The sequence below is a fragment of the Tetrao urogallus genome (genome assembly GCF_951394365.1).
Source record: "Tetrao urogallus genome assembly, chromosome: 8".
Taxonomy (NCBI): domain Eukaryota; kingdom Metazoa; phylum Chordata; class Aves; order Galliformes; family Phasianidae; genus Tetrao; species Tetrao urogallus.
In genome coordinates this window covers 21,871,430-21,889,773 of record NC_136821.1, presented here as the reverse complement: position 1 = coordinate 21,889,773, position 18,344 = coordinate 21,871,430, and the positions used below count along the sequence as shown (strand labels likewise).

At 38.5% G+C, this 18,344-nt stretch overlaps 1 protein-coding gene across 1 annotated transcript in view; it reads left to right on the top strand.

Moving 5' to 3' along the window:
• Positions 1-18,344, top strand: part of TTN (titin) — a gene marked incomplete at its 5' end in the record, with an annotated part of 236,845 nt that overhangs the window by 173,764 nt on the left and 44,737 nt on the right. The window contains 29 exons of the mRNA XM_079538876.1: positions 50-331; positions 785-1,084; positions 1,181-1,483; positions 1,590-1,898; positions 1,980-2,261; positions 2,876-3,175; positions 3,325-3,618; positions 3,719-6,685; positions 6,784-7,104; positions 7,217-7,501; positions 7,719-8,018; positions 8,326-8,628; positions 9,659-9,934; positions 10,048-10,347; positions 10,445-10,747; positions 10,996-11,295; positions 11,418-11,705; positions 11,798-12,094; positions 12,212-12,514; positions 12,608-12,913; positions 13,862-14,149; positions 14,257-14,547; positions 14,651-14,938; positions 15,341-15,931; positions 16,024-16,128; positions 16,565-16,762; positions 16,847-17,143; positions 17,293-17,880; positions 18,032-18,334. Of these exons, the coding sequence (XP_079395002.1) occupies positions 50-331; positions 785-1,084; positions 1,181-1,483; positions 1,590-1,898; positions 1,980-2,261; positions 2,876-3,175; positions 3,325-3,618; positions 3,719-6,685; positions 6,784-7,104; positions 7,217-7,501; positions 7,719-8,018; positions 8,326-8,628; positions 9,659-9,934; positions 10,048-10,347; positions 10,445-10,747; positions 10,996-11,295; positions 11,418-11,705; positions 11,798-12,094; positions 12,212-12,514; positions 12,608-12,913; positions 13,862-14,149; positions 14,257-14,547; positions 14,651-14,938; positions 15,341-15,931; positions 16,024-16,128; positions 16,565-16,762; positions 16,847-17,143; positions 17,293-17,880; positions 18,032-18,334 (11,568 nt within the window). The remainder of the gene's footprint in view (positions 1-49; positions 332-784; positions 1,085-1,180; positions 1,484-1,589; positions 1,899-1,979; positions 2,262-2,875; positions 3,176-3,324; positions 3,619-3,718; positions 6,686-6,783; positions 7,105-7,216; positions 7,502-7,718; positions 8,019-8,325; positions 8,629-9,658; positions 9,935-10,047; positions 10,348-10,444; positions 10,748-10,995; positions 11,296-11,417; positions 11,706-11,797; positions 12,095-12,211; positions 12,515-12,607; positions 12,914-13,861; positions 14,150-14,256; positions 14,548-14,650; positions 14,939-15,340; positions 15,932-16,023; positions 16,129-16,564; positions 16,763-16,846; positions 17,144-17,292; positions 17,881-18,031; positions 18,335-18,344) is intronic.

Here is an 18,344-nt window from a genome sequence, read left to right as displayed (position 1 = left end):
AACATTGCTGACATTTGTGGAAATCATATTTTTTAATTTCATCTTTCAGCTCCTCCAACACTTGACCTTGACTTCAGAGACAAACTTATTGTTCGGGTTGGTGAAGCTTTCAGCCTAACTGGACGTTACTCAGGAAAGCCTGCACCAAAGATTACTTGGCTGAGGGATGATATTGTTTTGAAAGAAGATAACCGTACAAAGATTAAGACAACTCCTACGACACTTTGTCTGGGGGTACTAAAATCTGTCCGTGAAGATTCAGGCAAATACTGTGTTATTGTAGAGAACAGCACAGGATCAAGAAAAGGGTTTTGTCAAGTTACTGTTGTTGGTAGGTTTCTCTGAACATTAGTACTGCCTTTAATGTTTCATTATAATTCAAATTCATTGAATTATATGAAATGAAAAAACTGTGTCCTTTATTAAAATATTCTGATTTATTACACTCTTATTTTTATTGAAATATTATTTATTGATTGAGTTCATAGTTAACTCTGCCTTAATTTATTCTGCATGAATATATATTTCCACAAGTATTTTGAGAATATCAATTTACTGTAGAAAATGTCAGTCACTAAATACTTTATAAGCATTAAGAAATTAGGTTCAGTGAGTCAGACAAGCATTAAAGTAGGAATAACTTTGAGATTTTGATTCCTTATTAAAAATAGATGCTGGGGTTCTATTTTCATAATGTTTTTACTGTATTAACACTGATTTAATCTCTGTTATTGTTTGAAGATTTTATAAGAACAAGGGTATGATTTATTTTTTTCTTAAACAGATCGCCCGTCACCTCCAGTGGGTCCAGTTATATTTGATGAAGTTCATAAAGATCATATGATAGTTTCCTGGAAACCTCCACTTGATGATGGAGGCAGTGAAATTACAAACTACATTATTGAGAAGAGGGATACACACAGAGACCTGTGGATGCCAGTTACATCTGCTACAGTTAAGACAACATGCAAAATTCCTAAGCTGCTTGAAGGAAGAGAATATCAAGTTCGAATTTATGCTGAAAATCTCTACGGCATAAGTGATCCTCTCATCTCTGATGAAATGAAAGCCAAGGACCGTTTCAGTACGTCACTTGTTTGCTTGTTTATCTTATTTTGATATTGTAATCTTTACTCTGTCTGTTGCCCTCATGAACTCTTGTGGGCTTTTTTTTCCCCAGGTGTTCCTGATGCACCTGAACAACCAGTTATTAAGGATGTTACAAAAGACTCTGCAGTAGTAGTTTGGAACAAACCATATGATGGAGGCAAGCCAATAACAAACTATATTGTGGAAAAGAAGGAAACAATGGCTACTAGATGGGTCAGAGTTACCAAAGACCCAATTTTCCCAAGTACTCAGTTCAAAGTACCTGACCTCCTTGAAGGCTGCCAGTATGAATTCCGTGTTTCAGCAGAAAATGAAATTGGTGTTGGTAATCCTAGTCCACCATCAAAGCCAATTTTTGCTAGAGATCCAATTGGTAAAGTATTAAATTTGCTTTTTTTCATAGAAGTTTTAATGCACTCTTAGTTTCACTTAGAAATCCTTTAAAATATTTTCCTTTTTTCCTTTTTTCTTTGCAACAGTAAAACCAAGTCCACCTGTTAATCCAGAAGCAGTAGATAAAACTAAGAATTCTGTTGACTTGACTTGGCAACCACCACGTCATGATGGTAATGGAAAGATAATTGGCTACCTTGTTGAATATCAGAAGGTTGGAGATGAAGAATGGAAAAAGGCCAATCTTACACCAGATTCTTGTCCTGAGACAAAATATAAAGTCACTGGACTTACTGAGGGTTTGACCTATAAGTTCAGGGTCATGGCAGTCAATGCAGCAGGTGAATCTGAACCAGCCTATGTTCCTGATCCAGTAGAAGTAAAGGACAGACTTGGTGAGTATAATAAAGTCAGATGAGTTTACTTAGAAAGGGACTTGTTTTCTCAATTTTTAAAAAAACTTATTTTGATTCCAGAACCTCCTGAGCTGATACTTGATGCCAATATGGCCCGGGAACAGCATGTAAGAGCAGGAGATACACTGAGACTTAGTGCTGTTATTAAAGGTGTTCCGTTTCCAAAAGTTTCTTGGAAGAAAGAAGACAAGGAAGTCTCACCCAAAGCTGATATTGAGGTTACAGGTGTTGGCAGTAAGCTTGAAATTCGTAACGCTGCCCATGAAGATGGTGGAATTTACTCCCTGACAGTTGAAAATCCAGCTGGTTCAAAGACTGTTTCAGTGAAAGTTCTTGTCTTAGGTAATCTTTTTTTATGTTACTTGCCTGGTTTTATTCTTTAATTTGAGATTAAGAAATGAAAGAATGTCAGGAAAATATCAACAAATTGAGATATAAGGAAAGGTTGAGGGAACTGGGCTTGTTTAGCTTGGAGAAGAGAAGGCTCTGGGGAGACCTCATTGTGGCTTCCGGTACTTGAAGGGAGCATATAAACAGGAGGAGGAACAGCTGTGTACAAGGGTGGATAATGATAGGACAAGGGGGAATGGTTTTAAACTGAGGCAGGGGAGGTTTAGGTTAGATATTAGGAGGAAGTTTTTCCACACAGAGGGCAGTGACACACTGGAACAGGTTACCCAAGGAGGTTGTGGATGCCCCATCCCTGGAGGCATTCAAGGCAGCCTGGTCTAGTGGTTGGAGACCCTGCACGTAGCAGGGGGTTGAAACTTGATGATCATTGTGGTCCCTTTCAACCTAGGCCATTCTATGATTCTGTGATAAAATACACAGTAGAAAAAAAAGATTGATACAGGAAATATGTGTTTTTTTTTTTCCTCTTAAAATCTACTAAATTAAAAAAAAAAAAAAATCTTTGGTTATCAAATAGATAACGGATTTGTTTTCAATGTTATTAGATAAGCCTGGTCCACCTAGAAATCTGCAAGTCAGTGATGTTAGAAGTGATTCTTGCTACCTGACATGGAAGGAACCAGAAGATGATGGTGGCTCTGTTATTACCAACTACGTGGTGGAAAGGAAAGATGTAGCTTCTGCACAGTGGGTATCTGTCTCATCGACCTCCAAGAAACGCAGTCACATGGCTAAATATCTCATGGAAGGCACTCAGTATCTTTTCCGAGTTGCAGCTGAGAATCTGTTTGGTAGAGGACCATATGTGGAAACGCTCAAGCCAATTAAAGCTGTAGATCCACTGCGTAAGTGTTACTCAGTTATGATTTGTTTTATTTATGTTGTTCTCTGTAATTTTTGAAATGGTCCTGTTGGAACTAATGTGAATATTGTTGAGTGTACTATCAAATGGGTCGGCCATCTATTATCTGATGTGGGTTTTTTGTTTTAAAAGATCCTCCTGGGCCACCGAAGAATCTGCATCACGTAGATGTTGACAAGACTGAAGTTTCCCTTGTTTGGAATAGACCAGATCGTGATGGCGGTGCTGAGATAACTGGATATTTGGTAGAATATCAGGAAGATGGTGCAGATGAGTGGACAAAGTTCCAAACAGTCCCAATGCTAGACTGTGTTGTTACAGGCCTACAAAAAGGAAAAATATACAAATTCCGTGTGAAAGCTCAAAATATTGTGGGTCTCAGCCTTCCAGATACAACGATACCAATAGAATGTCAAGAAAAACTAGGTAATTTTTAGCTTTTTTGCATTGTTTCACTGATTCTTTCTCTCCTTTAACTATACTCTCCGAAAACCATAATGCAATTTCTGTTTTTTTCTAATTTCAGTACCTCCATCTGTAGAACTAGATGTGAAGTTAATTGAAGGTCTTGTTGTTAAAGCTGGTACCACAGTGAGACTTCCTGCAATTATGAGAGGTGTGCCAGTTCCCACTGCAAAATGGGTTACTGATGACACTGAAATTAAGACGGAAGGCAGACACAAGATAGAGACTGACAATTATTCAACTGTACTTACCATCAAAGACTGTGTAAGAAAAGATACGGGAGAATATCTACTCACAGTATCTAATGCAGCTGGCCACAAAACTGTTGCTCTACATCTTACAGTTTTGGATGTTCCTGGCCCACCGACTGGTCCTATTAATATTCTTGAAGTAACACCAGAACATATGGTTATCTCTTGGCGCCCTCCTAAAGACGATGGTGGGAGTCCTATAATAAACTATATTGTTGAGAAGCGTCAATCAAAGAAAGAGACTTGGGGAATAGTTAGCTCTGGAACAAGTCACACAAAAATTAAGATTCCACGACTGCAGAAAGGCTGTGAATATATTTTCCGTGTTCGGGCAGAAAATAAGATAGGCATTGGTGCGCCTCTTGATTCAGAACCAACAGTTGCTAAATATATGTTTGATCCACCATCCCCACCTGGTAAACCAATAGTGTTTGATATTACAGAAAATGCTGCAACAGTATCTTGGACCCTACCAATGTCAGATGGTGGAACTCCAATAACTGGTTATATACTTGAGCGTCGAGAAGCATCTGGTAAATGGGTGCGTGTCAATAAGACACCAATACTTGATATGAAATACAGAGTCACTGGTCTCTTTGAAGGCAACACATATGAATTCAGAGTTTTTGCAGAAAACATGGTGGGCTTAAGCAAGCCATCTCCAAGCTCTGATCCAATAAAGGCGTCACGTCCTATCACTCCTCCTGGACCACCCATTAATCCAAAATTAAAAGATAAAACCAGAGAAACAGCTGATCTAGTTTGGACAAAACCCCTCAAAGATGGTGGCAGCCCAATTCTGGGATATATTGTGGAATGCCAGAAAACTGGAACTACACAGTGGAACAGGATTAATAAAGATGATCTCATCAGACAATGTGCCTTTAGAGTACCTGGGTTAATAGAAGGAAATGAATATAAATTCCGAATAAAAGCTGTCAACATTGTAGGAGAGGGAGAGCCAAGAGAACTGGCAGAAACTGTACATGCAAAGGATATTCTTTCTCCTCCAGAAGTAAGCTTAGATGTGACTTGTCGAGACTTAATTACTGTCCGAGTAGGCCAAACAATCCATATTACTGGCAAAGTAAAAGGTAGGCCAGATCCTGACATAACGTGGTCTAAGGATGGCAAAGTTTTGGTACAGGAAAAACGCATTGAAATAATCCATGATCTACCTAATGTTGGACTGCAAGTAAAAGAAGCCAAAAGATCTGATCATGGCAAGTATATAATAGCAGCTAAGAACAGCTGTGGACATGCTCAAGGTTTTGCCATTGTGAATGTACTTGACAGACCTGGACCATGTCAGAACCTGAAAATAAGCTATGTCACAAAAGATTCTTGTATGATTGCTTGGGAGAGTCCAGTGGACAATGGTGGCTCAGAAATCACAAATTATATTGTAGAGTACCGTCAACCAAATCAGAGGGGGTGGTCAATTGTGTCCTCTGATGTCACTAAGCGGTTAGTAAAGGCAAATCTTATAGAGAACCGTGAATACTTCTTTAGAGTTTGTGCAGAAAACAAAATAGGTCCAGGTCCTTGCATTGAGACCAAAACTCCCATCCTTGCCATAAATCCTATTGACAAGCCTGGAGAGCCAGAAAATCTTCACATTGCGGAGAAAGGAAAAACATTTGTATTTCTGAAATGGAGAAGACCAGATTATGATGGTGGAAGCCCGAATTTAAGTTATCATGTGGAGAGAAAACTGAAAGATTCAGATGAATGGGAAAGGGTTCATAAAGGCAGCATTAAGGAAACACACTACATGGTTGATAAATGCATTGAAAATAAGATTTACCAATTCAGAGTTCAAACCAAGAATGAGGCAGGTGAAAGTGACTGGGTAAAAACCGCTGAAGTTGTTGTGAAGGAAGATCTGCAGAAACCAGTGCTGGACTTGAAGTTAAGCGGGGTACTAACAGTGAAAGCTGGTGACACAATTAGAATTGAGGCTGGAGTCAGAGGAAAACCACAGCCTGAAGTTGCATGGACAAAAGACAAAGATGCAACGGATCTTACAAGGTCTCCAAGAGTCAGCATTGAAACAACATCTGACACATCAAAGTTTGTTCTCACAAAATCAAGGCGTAGTGATGGTGGGAAATATGTGATTACTGCGACTAACACAGCTGGTAGTTTTGTAGCATATGCTACTGTTATTGTTTTGGATAAACCAGGTCCTGTAAGAAACTTGAAAGTCACTGACATTTCAAGTGACAGATGTACTGTTACCTGGGAACCTCCAGAGGATGATGGCGGTTGTGAAATACAAAACTACATCCTAGAAAAGTGTGAAAGCAAGCGTATGGTTTGGTCTACATACTCTTCTTCTGTCCTAACTAACTATGCAAATGTAACACGCCTCATTGAGGGTAATGAATATATATTCAGAGTTCGTGCAGAGAATAAGATGGGCACTGGTCCACCAACAGAAACACACCCAATTATCGCAAAAACTAAATTTGATAGACCTGGACGCCCTGACCCTCCAGAGGTAACAAGAGTAAGCAAAGAAGAGATGACTGTTGTTTGGAATCCACCAGAATACGATGGTGGCAAGTCAATTACAGGATACATCTTAGAGAAGAAAGAGAAACGATCATTAAGATGGGTTCCAGTTACTAAGACTGCTATTCCTGAGAGACGCAAGAAGGTTACTAATCTCATCCCTGGTCATGAATATCAGTTCCGTGTCAGTGCTGAAAATGAAGTTGGACTTGGAGAACCAAGCTTGCCATCAAGACCAGTAGTAGCAAAAGACCCAATAGGTATAATACTGTTACATTCTACCTTATTTTGTTTTAATGTAAACAGATTGTTAAACTGCATAACTGTATTCTTATCTGTAATTTTTATTGCCTTTCAGAACCACCTGGTCCTCCCACCAACTTGAGGGTGGTTGATAGTACAAAGAGTTCAATAACCCTTGGCTGGGGAAAACCAGTATATGACGGTGGTGCTCCAATTATTGGATATGTTGTGGAAATTAGACCAAAAGTGGAAGGTGCTGATCCTGAAGCAGGGTGGAAACGATGCAATGTTGCTGCTCAAGTTATTCATACAGAATTTACGGCCACTAGTCTGGATGAGAAACAATTATATGAGTTCAGAGTTTCTGCCCAAAATCAGGTTGGCCTTGGCCGGCCAGCAGAATTGAAAGAAGCTGTGTCTCCCAAAGAAATACTTGGTAAGTTTTCCCATTTTTGCTATGAGTTTTGCATGCAATCTTTATTTGCTCTGTTTTTAACTTATTTCATGTCCTGAACTTTGAATTTTATTTCTGTAAATTTATCTTTTAGAACCTCCTGAGATTGAATTGGATGCAAGCATGAGAAAGTTAGTCACAGTAAGAGCAGGATGTCCTATCAGACTTTTTGCCATTATTAGAGGTCGCCCAGCACCAAAAGTCACCTGGAGGAGAATGGGTATTGATAACGTCATCAGAAAAGGACAAGTTGATCTGGTTGACACTATGGCCTTCTGTGTCATCCCTGATTCAACACGTGATGACTCAGGCAAATATTCATTGACACTCGTCAATGTAGCTGGAGAAAAGGCTGTGTTTGTGAACGTTAGAGTTCTGGGTAAGTAACCAGAAAACTATCTGCAGACATTGTTTTAATAATACTGTATATTCATTACAGAAATCTTTATGCCCACTAATGCTGGAGTTTTTGAGCTCAAATAAATATATTGGCTAACACTGTCTCTGATTGTGTAACATCTCCTATTAGTACTCCTTAATTGCAATTTGAAGAATTTTCAATACAATGACTTGCATAAATTGAAATTTCTTTATAGATACTCCTGGACCTGTGTCGGACTTCAGAGCTTCAGATGTCACCAAGATGTCATGCCATCTCTCATGGGCACCTCCAGAGAATGATGGCGGTAGCCCAGTGACTCATTACATCCTGCAGAAACGTGAGGCTGACAGGAAGACTTGGGGAACAGTCACTGCAGAACTAAAGAAAACTAGTTTCCAAATAGCTAACCTTGTACCTGGAAATGAATATTACTTCAGAGTAACAGCGGTAAATGAATATGGATCAGGTGTACCAAGTGACATACCAAAACCAATCCTAGCAACAGATCCCTTAAGTAAGTATGCTTTTATGCATATTACATTGTTTTCTATGATTAAGTAAGATTTGGGATGTTTTTAAAGCAGTTATTTCTAAACAGGATAATGCTACTATCTACTCAGTGTCATAAATATTTGCATCAGTTACTTTCAGATAACACATGTGAATGCAGTATTTTCACGATTTTTCAAAAAGTTTCCTCTTTTCTATATTTCACTAGTTGAATTAGCATAAATAGCATCCAACAATTCAGAAAATCTTGGTGATTCATTGTTTAATGTTCTTTTCCTTTACCACTCCTTCTCTTCTTCCCACTCCTAAAGGTGAACCCGATCCACCAAGAAAACTTGAAGTTACTGAAATTACAAAGAACAGTGCTACTTTAGGCTGGCTGCCACCACTGCGTGATGGAGGTTCAAAAGTTGATGGGTATATTGTTAGCTACAAAGAAGAGGAACAACCAGAAGATCGTTGGACAGAATATTCAATAGTCAAAGACCTCTCTATTGTTGTAGCTGGTCTGAAAGAAGGAAAAAAGTACAAATTTAGAGTGGCAGCTCGAAATGCTGTTGGAGTAAGTTTTCCAAGAGAAGCTGAAGGAGTATTTGAAATTAAAGAACAACTCAGTAAGTACCTAATTCAATTTTACCCTTGTTACAATGCTCTCCTTAGCAATAAAATAGGCAAGCATTCTTGTTCTAAGTTTGAGACCTAAGAAGTCAATTACTTGATGAAGTCATCTTGAGGATTATGATTAACTGTACTGGATATTTTTACAGGTCAAAAAGGATGAGCATGACTTATTAAACAATATTGTGTGCATTGCTTCAGTTGGAACCAGAAGACAGGAATTAGGGAGAGATATATCCAATTTACTTAAAATGAAAGAGAAAAGGGGAACAATAGGTCAACAGTAGAGTGAGATAAGTGGGCTTTGAAGTGGTTGTTCTTTTGAGATAAGAGAGAAAATGTTGCTTGTTTTGTAGAGTAACTTGGGAATGTAAAGCTAAAACAGGGGTGGAGGACATACTAGCCTAGTGGAGTACTTCAGGCAAAGACATAAGAGTGTGCAAAAATTAAGAACAGCCTCCTTCATCTGTGATGTGGAGAGAGGTACAGGATCAACAGAGAATGAAAACTAGACAGGGGCAGGAAGAAAAGTACACTAAATGTATAGACAGTCTTCTTTTGGAAGGCAACAAAAATTTGTGCAAACATTAGGAAAGGGGCTCTAGTTTGAAGAGTGATTCAAAAGTAGTAAAAAGATAGGCTGTGGAAACAGATTAAATTCAGTGAGAATTTCAGTCTTTCTTCTCCTTCATGTCTGTCTTGTAGAAAGTAGGAACTCATCTGTACAATAGGTTATCCATGTCAAATTTCATAGGAGTTGTGCGATTCGTTCAGTGTGCAAGAAATTCGAACTGAAATTTTTTTTTCTTATAATCTGTATGAGAATGCAAAAGTAAGACTGGCGTGGATATTGCACACTGCAAAATGCTAGTTGTTCATAAGTGGACCTAAATTAAAAATTATCAACTTGTTCCTACTTGTTATTCCACTTGAGGGAGATGAGAAGAACTTTCACATGAAAGCATAAGAAGTGAATTGATATGTCATAGAAGTTGAATTTATATGTCACTGTCTGTTTTTTTCCAGTCCCACCTAAGATCCTGATGCCTGATCATGTTCACATTAAAGCTGGGAAGAAGCTGAGAATTGAAGCTCATGTATATGGGAAACCTCAGCCAGTTTGTAAATGGCTGAAAGGAGATGAAGACGTAATCACATCCAGTCGCCTTGCTGTGCATAAAGCAGAAAAGTCTTCTGTCCTTATCATTAAGGATGTGACTAGGAAAGATTCTGGTTTTTACACTCTTACTGCAGAAAACAGCTCTGGTACTGACAGTCAGAAAATCAGAGTGATAGTCATGGGTATGTATCATTTAATTACTTTCTTAAAAATCCTATTTTATACAAAACTAGTTTTAGTATGTTCCAGTGGTTTCCATTTTCCTTCATAACTTTCAATGTGTTTCTTTTTGTAGATAAGCCAGGTCCACCACAGCCTCCATTTGACATTTCTGAAATAGATGCTGATGCTTGCACTCTTGCATGGCATATACCTCTTGAAGATGGTGGCAGTAACATTACCAACTATGTAGTTGAAAAATGTGACGTAAGCCGAGGAGACTGGGTAACAGCTGTAGCTTCTGTCACAAAGACAAGCTGCAGAATTGGAAAACTGATTCCTGGAGAAGAATACATGTTCCGTGTTCGTGCTGAAAATCGTTTTGGGATTTCTGAGCCACTTAATTCTGACAAGATGATTGCAAGGTTCCCATTTGGTATGTCAGATTTTCACAGCAACATCTCTCTTTTTTTTTTTCCCTTCCTAATAAGAAAACATGTGAGATTTATATCAATTCTTGTATTTCTGTCTAGATGTACCCAGTGAACCAAAGAATGCACGTATTACCAAGGTTAATAAGGACTGCATTTTTGTTGCCTGGGATAGACCAGATAGTGATGGAGGCAGTCCAATCACTGGTTATCTTATTGAACGCAAAGAAAGGAACAGCTTGCTGTGGGTGAAAGCTAATGATACAGCTGTGCGTTCCACAGAGTACCCTTGTGTGGGGCTCATTGAAGGTCTTGAGTATGCTTTCAGAATTTATGCACTGAACAGAGCTGGAGCAAGTAAACCTAGTAAACCAACTGAGATTGTCACGGCAAGGACACCAGTCGGTAAGCCAGACAAACCACTGAGTAGCAACAGACTACTGTTTTTACGATCATTTCAAATGTATCTGCAATTCTTCATAGAGTTTGCACTTGTTTTCATGTTTGCTGTGAATGCGTTGTATGGTCATACTGTAGACTGGATCCAGATCTGTTAAATATTTCATATATATTTTAAATATATTTATTAATATAGTAGCTATTAAAAAACAGCAACAAAACACCAGACTAAAACATGATCTTACTCATCTTAGATCCTCCTGGAAAACCTGAAGTTATTGATGTCACTAAGAGTACTGCATCGCTGGTATGGACAAGACCAAAGCATGATGGTGGTAGCAAGCTTATTGGCTACTTTGTTGAAGCTTGCAAATTACCTGGTGACAAATGGGTCCGGTGCAATACAACTCCACATCAAATACCTCTGGAAGAGTACACTGCTACTGATCTGGAAGAAAATGCTCAATATCAATTTAGAGCAATTGCTAAGACAGCGGTTAATATTAGCCAACCTTCAGAACCTTCTGATCCGGTGACCATTCACCCAGAAAATGGTGAGAAATGCAAAAACATTTGAGAACTCTGAGAATCTATCCATATTGAACTAATAGTCATGAGAAGAATGGGATGCTTACCTCTTACTAAACTGATTAAATCTTGTGCTCTTTCCCTTCAGTTCCTCCCAGAATAGAGTTGGATCTATCTATGCAATCACAGCTAACAGTAAAAGCTGGAACTAATGTACGTCTGGAGGCCAAAGTATATGGAAAACCAATGCCAACCATCACTTGGAAGAAAGAAGGAGAACTTTTAAAGCCATCAGAAGGTGTTAAGATAACTACTAAGAGAAATCTTGCCGTTGTTGAACTGTTCAGTGTTAACAGGAAGCAAACAGGAGACTATACTATAACTGCTGAAAATCCAAGTGGATCAAAGTCAGCAACTATTAGGCTTAAAGTACTTGGTAAGCTAAAGACCATCTGTTAATAAATGCATTTGTGGTTAAATTATATAGCAAGAGCTAGAGGTATAACATACTGTTGTTTATTCTTCTAGATAAGCCTGGTCCTCCAGCCTCTGTAAAAATCAAGCATATGTATGCAGATCATGCAATGCTTTCTTGGGAGCCTCCTCTAGAAGATGGAGGTTCAGAAATTACTAATTACATTGTTGACAAACGTGAAACAAGCAGACCAAACTGGGCCCAGGTCAGTGCCACTGTACCCATTACAAGTTGCACAGTGGAGAAACTAATAGAAGGGCATGAGTACCAGTTCCGTATATGTGCTGAGAACAAATATGGTGTTGGAGACCCTATATTGACTGAACCAGCAGTTGCTAAGAATCCATATGGTAAGTGTTTAGCAGGCTATCTTCACAAGTCACTGTTTTTTGTGGGTTTTTTTTTTTTTTTTTTTTTTTTGTATACACTTATGGATGTCAACATAACTTTCAAATAAATCTTTACAGATGTACCTGGACCTTGTGATCCACCAGTAATCAGTAATGTAACGAAAGACTTCATGACTGTTAGCTGGAAGCCACCAGCTAATGATGGTGGGTCCCCAATAACTGGTTATATGCTTGAGAAGCGTGAAACTAAAGCTCTGAACTGGACAAAGGTAAACAGGAAGCCTGTCATTGAAAGAACTGTTAAGGCTTCAGGACTCCAAGAAGGAACAGAATACGAGTTCCGGGTGATAGCATTGAATAAGGCTGGACCTGGCAAGCCTAGTGCACCATCCAAGGCGGTGTATGCTCGTGATCCTCAATGTAAGCTTAAAGTCTCAGATATTTTCCATGGTATTTCCAAATATTTTTGTATAGCATTTGGTATAATTAACTTTCTGCTATTTTAATTCTCAGATCCTCCTGGCCCACCTGCTTTCCCGAAGGTGGTTGACACTACTCGTAATTCAATAAGCCTGTCATGGAGCAAACCAGCATATGATGGTGGAAGCCCTATTATTGGTTATCTAGTAGAATCAAAAAGAGCTGACACAGACAACTGGGTCAGATGCAATCTTCCCAAGAACTTACAGGCTACACACTTTGTGGTAACAGGGCTGATGGAAGATACAGAGTACCAGTTCCGCATATATGCTGTCAATAAGATTGGATACAGTGATCCAAGTGATGTCCCTGATAAACACACTGCGAAAGATATTTTAAGTATGTTCATTGAAAGTATATTACCATGTTCACTTTTGTTTTAATTCATGGGACGGCTTTTAAATGAAGGGTTTGTCACACATCATTTAAAAAAGGATTAGTTTGGAATGTGTCACTTCTCAAATAAATGTTGTTTAAAAGTAACTAATTTGGAAAAAAATGGGGCAGTTAGGAACTGAGAAGGATTGTACTGGTGTCTGCATTTTTCATTTATATGCCAGATACTCTTCCACTTCCTATTTTTTCTCTTACTAATCATAAATCAGACTTTTCAGGTAGTCTTCATGTCTTCTAAATAATTTGAAGCCAAAATTATTATTCTAAGAGTCTGCGCGTGACACTATGTAAACATAAACTGGAACGCAGGAAATTCCATCTGAACATGAAGAAAAACTTTTATTTAGAGGGTGCCAGAGCACAGGAACAGACTACCTGGAGAGGTTGTGGATCTCTTTCACTGGAGATACATAAAACCCAACCAGACTCTTTCCTGTGTAACCTTCTACAGGGAACCTGTTTTAGCAGGGGGATTGGATCTGATGGTCTTCAGAGATCCCTTCCAAGTCCCGTGATTCTGTGAGACTTATTTCCTAAGAGCTGTACTGGCTTCTATATTCATTTTGCCATACATAGAAAATCATTCCTTCACAGAACTGCTTTGGTTCAAGAAAAGTAGTACAGACTTCGTACTCCTTTGAATTATGGAGGAAATTAGAGTCCTTTTTATATGATAAGTAATGTAAACGATGGAAAAAAATAATGGAAATGATGGCAAAGTCTATACTTGATCTTGAAATGAGAATCAGGACACAAACTCACTAATATCATCATGGACAAAAGAATTGGTTAATCTAGTGGAATGCCTGTAAAGCAGTACTCTTGTCAGAGAAACCTTAGTGATAGTCATCATAAAGGTTATGTTTTAATCACCTCATTTTTGTTTAACAGTTCCTCCTGAAGGAGAACTTGATGCAGAACTAAGGAAAGTACTTGTATTACGCGCTGGAGTCACAATGAGACTTTATGTGCCGGTAAGAGGACGACCACCTCCAAAGATTACGTGGTCTAAAGTGGGTGCCAACTTAAGAGACAGACAAGGATTAGAGATCAAATCAACTGATTTTGATACCTTCCTGCGCTGTGAAAATGTAAACAAATACGATGCTGGAAGATACGTCCTCAGTCTGGAGAATAGTTGTGGTAAAAAGGCATACACCATTGTTGTGAAAGTACTTGGTAAGTGCCAGAGTTTTCCCCAGAATAATATAAGGGTTCAATTTGTAACTTTTTTTTTTTTGCATCTCATTTACTAAATTAAATCCATGGGATTTGTGCTTATCTAGATACTCCAGGCCCTCCTGTTAACCTTGTTGTAAAGGAAGCATCTAAAGATTCTGCTTATATAACATGGGAACCTCCACTAATTGATGGTGGCAGTCCAATCACAAATTATGTTGTTGAAAAACGTGATGCAGAAAGAAAGTCATGGTCCACAGTAACAGCAGAATGTCCGAAGACAAGCTACAGGATAACTAACTTAGAAGAAGGCAAATCCTACTTCTTCAGGGTTTTTGCTGAAAATGAATATGGTATCGGAGACCCCTGTGAAACTCGTGATGCTGTTAAAGCTTCTGGTAAGAAAAATCAGTCCATTTCTCCTATTTTGATATTCTTTTTTTTTTTTTTTTTTTTTTTTAGCTTGAAAGGACACTAACTATACTTTTTTTCCTCTTCTAGAAACACCCGGGCCAGTTGTGGATCTAAAAGCTTCAGCTGTAACAAAATCATCTTGCAATTTAGTATGGAAAAAGCCTATCAGTGATGGTGGAAGCCGTATTTTTGCCTATGTTGTGGAGGTTCTCATTGGTGAAGATAAGTGGCAAGAAGTGATGCGGTCAAAGAACCTTCATTATTCAATGAGAGACCTAAAGGAAGGTCAAGAATACACGTTCAGAGTTCGAGCCCAAAATGATGCTGGATATGGAACTCCAAGGGAGCTCACAATTGTGGCAAGAGATGATGTTGGTATGAAGCAACTTAAAAGATAATTAATTCACTCACCAAACCACATTTATTTCATGCTTAGCATCGTTGCTATATGTACATGTACATCAGATGCCTCTAAAAGGAAGAAAATTTTTCTGTGAGGGTGGTGAGGCTCTGCAGCATGGAAAACTCTGGCCCAGGGAAGCTGTGCATGCCCCATTCCTGGAGATGTTTAAGGCTAGATTGGATAGGGCTTTGAGGAGCCTGAGTTAGTAGGAGGTTTCCCTGTCACTGACATGGGGGTTGGAATTAGATGGTCTTTAAGGTCCCTTCCAGCACAGACCTTTTTATGATTCTCTGAAAAGAGCATCTGAATTTTATCTCAGAATTTACACTTACTTTAATAATTGATCTTTTTTTTTTTTTTTTTTTTTTTTATAGTGGCACCTGATCTTGATTTAAGAGATCTACCTGATTTGTGCTATGTAGCTAAAGAGGGTAGCAATTTCCGTCTTAAAATCCCTATTAAAGGCAAGCCTTTCCCAACTGTAACTTGGAAGAAAGATGAAGACAAGGCACTTACCGAGAGTGGAAGAGTTGCTTTTGAATCTACGGCAGTAAACACAACACTTTTAGTACGTGACTGCCAGAAAGCTGATGCTGGAAAATACACAATCACTCTGAAGAATGTTGCTGGCAGCAAAGAAGGCACCATTTCTGTGAAAGTTGTTGGCAAACCTGGCATACCAACAGGTCCAGTGAAATTTGATGAAGTCACAGCTGATGCCATGACCTTAAAATGGGGTCCTCCAAAAGATGATGGTGGTTCAGAAATCACTAACTATGTTCTAGAGAAAAGAGATAATATAAGCAATAAGTGGGTGACTTGTGCCTCTGCAGTCCAGAAAACTACATTTAGAGTTACACGGCTTCATGAAGGAAATGAATATACGTTCAGGATCAGGGCTGAAAATAAATATGGAGTAGGTGAAGGTCTTAAATCTGACCCTGTTGTTGCAAAACATCCATTTGGTAAGTAATCATTATAATATTCAAATTGTTATAAAAAGGTTTTAGAGGTGATATTCATTGTTAATGATGCTGCATTTTTTAATATTGTTTAGATGTGCCCGATGCTCCTCCACCCCCCAACATTGTTGATGTTCGACATGATTCTGTATCTTTAACTTGGACAGATCCCAGAAGAACTGGAGGCTCACCAATCACAGGTATATTCCCAAAAGCCTCCTTACTATTCCGGTTCTTAATAGTTTGGGAGAATAACTGGTTGATTTCACTGTTTTACTTTCTATTCTTTCTGTATGATGAATCTTCTAAAAGGCCTAATTTCAAAAGAAGGAAGTCACGAAGTGTCTAACCAAGGAAGTTTTTATGCAGAGAGACAAAACAGCCAAAGCACCAAAAAACTATCACGGCTACATGTTACATCACTTGGGGCTGTACAATTTGCATTACAAGCATCTCACTGTTTTTCTTAGATACATCTGTAATGTATGTCCACATCTGTTTCTTAATCTGGTTTTCAGTGTTGTCTTGTGCAATTCCTGCGTGACATACCATGCAAACACTATGATATTTTGCAAATGTGTGGTAAATGAAGATCTCTAGAAATCCTCTCATTTTCATCTCACATTTATCTTCTAGGTTATCATATCGAATTCAAAGAAAGAAATAGTCTTTTGTGGAAGAGAGCCAATACAATTCCAATCAGAATGAAAGATTTCAGAGTGACAGGATTAACTGAAGGACTGGAGTATGAGTTCAGAGTAATGGCAATCAATATAGCTGGAGTAGGTAAACCAAGTCCACCATCTGAACCTGTTGTGGCACTTGACCCCATTGGTAAGTTTATAAGGAGAACAAAATGAAAATTCTAAAAGCTGAAATCACTGTTTTTTGACCATGGTTTACCATTTTTTCTTTAAGATCCTCCTGGGAAACCTGAAGTTATCAATGTAACAAGGAACTCAGTAACACTTATTTGGACAGAACCAAAATATGATGGTGGACATAAGTTAACTGGCTATATTGTTGAAAAGCGTGATTTGCCTTCGAAGACTTGGACTAAAGCTAATCATGTGAATGTTCCAGACTGTGCATTCACTGTAACTGACCTTACTGAAGGTTCCAAATACGAGTTCAGAATTAGAGCTAAGAACACTGCTGGGGCTATCAGTCCTCCATCTGAATCCACAGGAACCATAATATGCAAGGATGAATATGGTATGTAGATGGCATCAAAATTAATTCTATTTGAATAATTAATATCGTGCCAAATCCTTTTTTTTTTGTTTGTTTGTTTGTTTGGCTGGTTATTGTACTATCTTCTTTGTAAATGAATCGGTGGTTTGTTTGTTTGTTTGTTTTTACAGAGGCACCAACAATTGTTATCGAACCTACTTTGAAGGAAGGTTTAACAGTGAAAGCAGGAGACACAATTACTGTATCTGCTATTAGTATCCGTGGTAAACCACCTCCAACTTCAGCATGGTCAAAAGCTGGAAAAGATTTTAGACCTTCAGAGCTTGTGCACATTGAAACTACACCCACTTCTTCTACCCTAACCGTCAAATATGCAGCCAGAAAGGATTCTGGAGAATACACAATCACTGCAACCAATCCTTTTGGCACTAAACAAGAGAGTGTACATGTGAAAGTTTTAGATGTTCCAGGACCTCCAGGGCCTATTGAGATCAGCAATGTTTCAGCAGAAAAAGCCACTCTGACATGGTCACCTCCTGCAGAAGATGGTGGATCACCAATCAAATCATATATTCTTGAAAAGAGAGAAACTAGCCGATTGCTCTGGACATTAGTGGCTGAAAATATCGAGACTTGTAGGCATGTTGTTAGCAAACTCATTCAAGGAAATGAGTATGTTTTCCGTGTCTCAGCAGTAAATCAATATGGCAAGGGTGAACCAGTACAATCAGAACCAGTTAAAATGGTGGACAGATTTGGTAAGTTGAACAAGCGAAGTATATAAGAATAAGAATATATATAAGAATATATATATATATATAATATATATATATTATATATACATATATAAGAATAATCTCTGAGGACTTGATTTTTTTCTGAACTTTGTACTTTTTTCTTTTCTATCAGGTCCCCCTGGTCCTCCTGGAAAACCAGAAGTAACAAATGTGACTAAAAATACTGTGACAGTTACCTGGAAAAGGCCAGTAGATGATGGCGGAAGTGAAATCACAGGTTACTATGTGGAGCGGAGAGAAAAGAAAGGTTTAAGATGGGTCAGAGCAACAAAGAAACCAGTTTCAGATCTTAGATGCAAAGTAACTGGTCTCCTGGAAGGAAGTGAATACGAATTCCGTGTCAGTGCAGAAAACAGAGCGGGAGTTGGACCACCAAGTGATGCTTCAAACTCAGTCATGTGCAAGGATGTTGCATGTTAGTATAA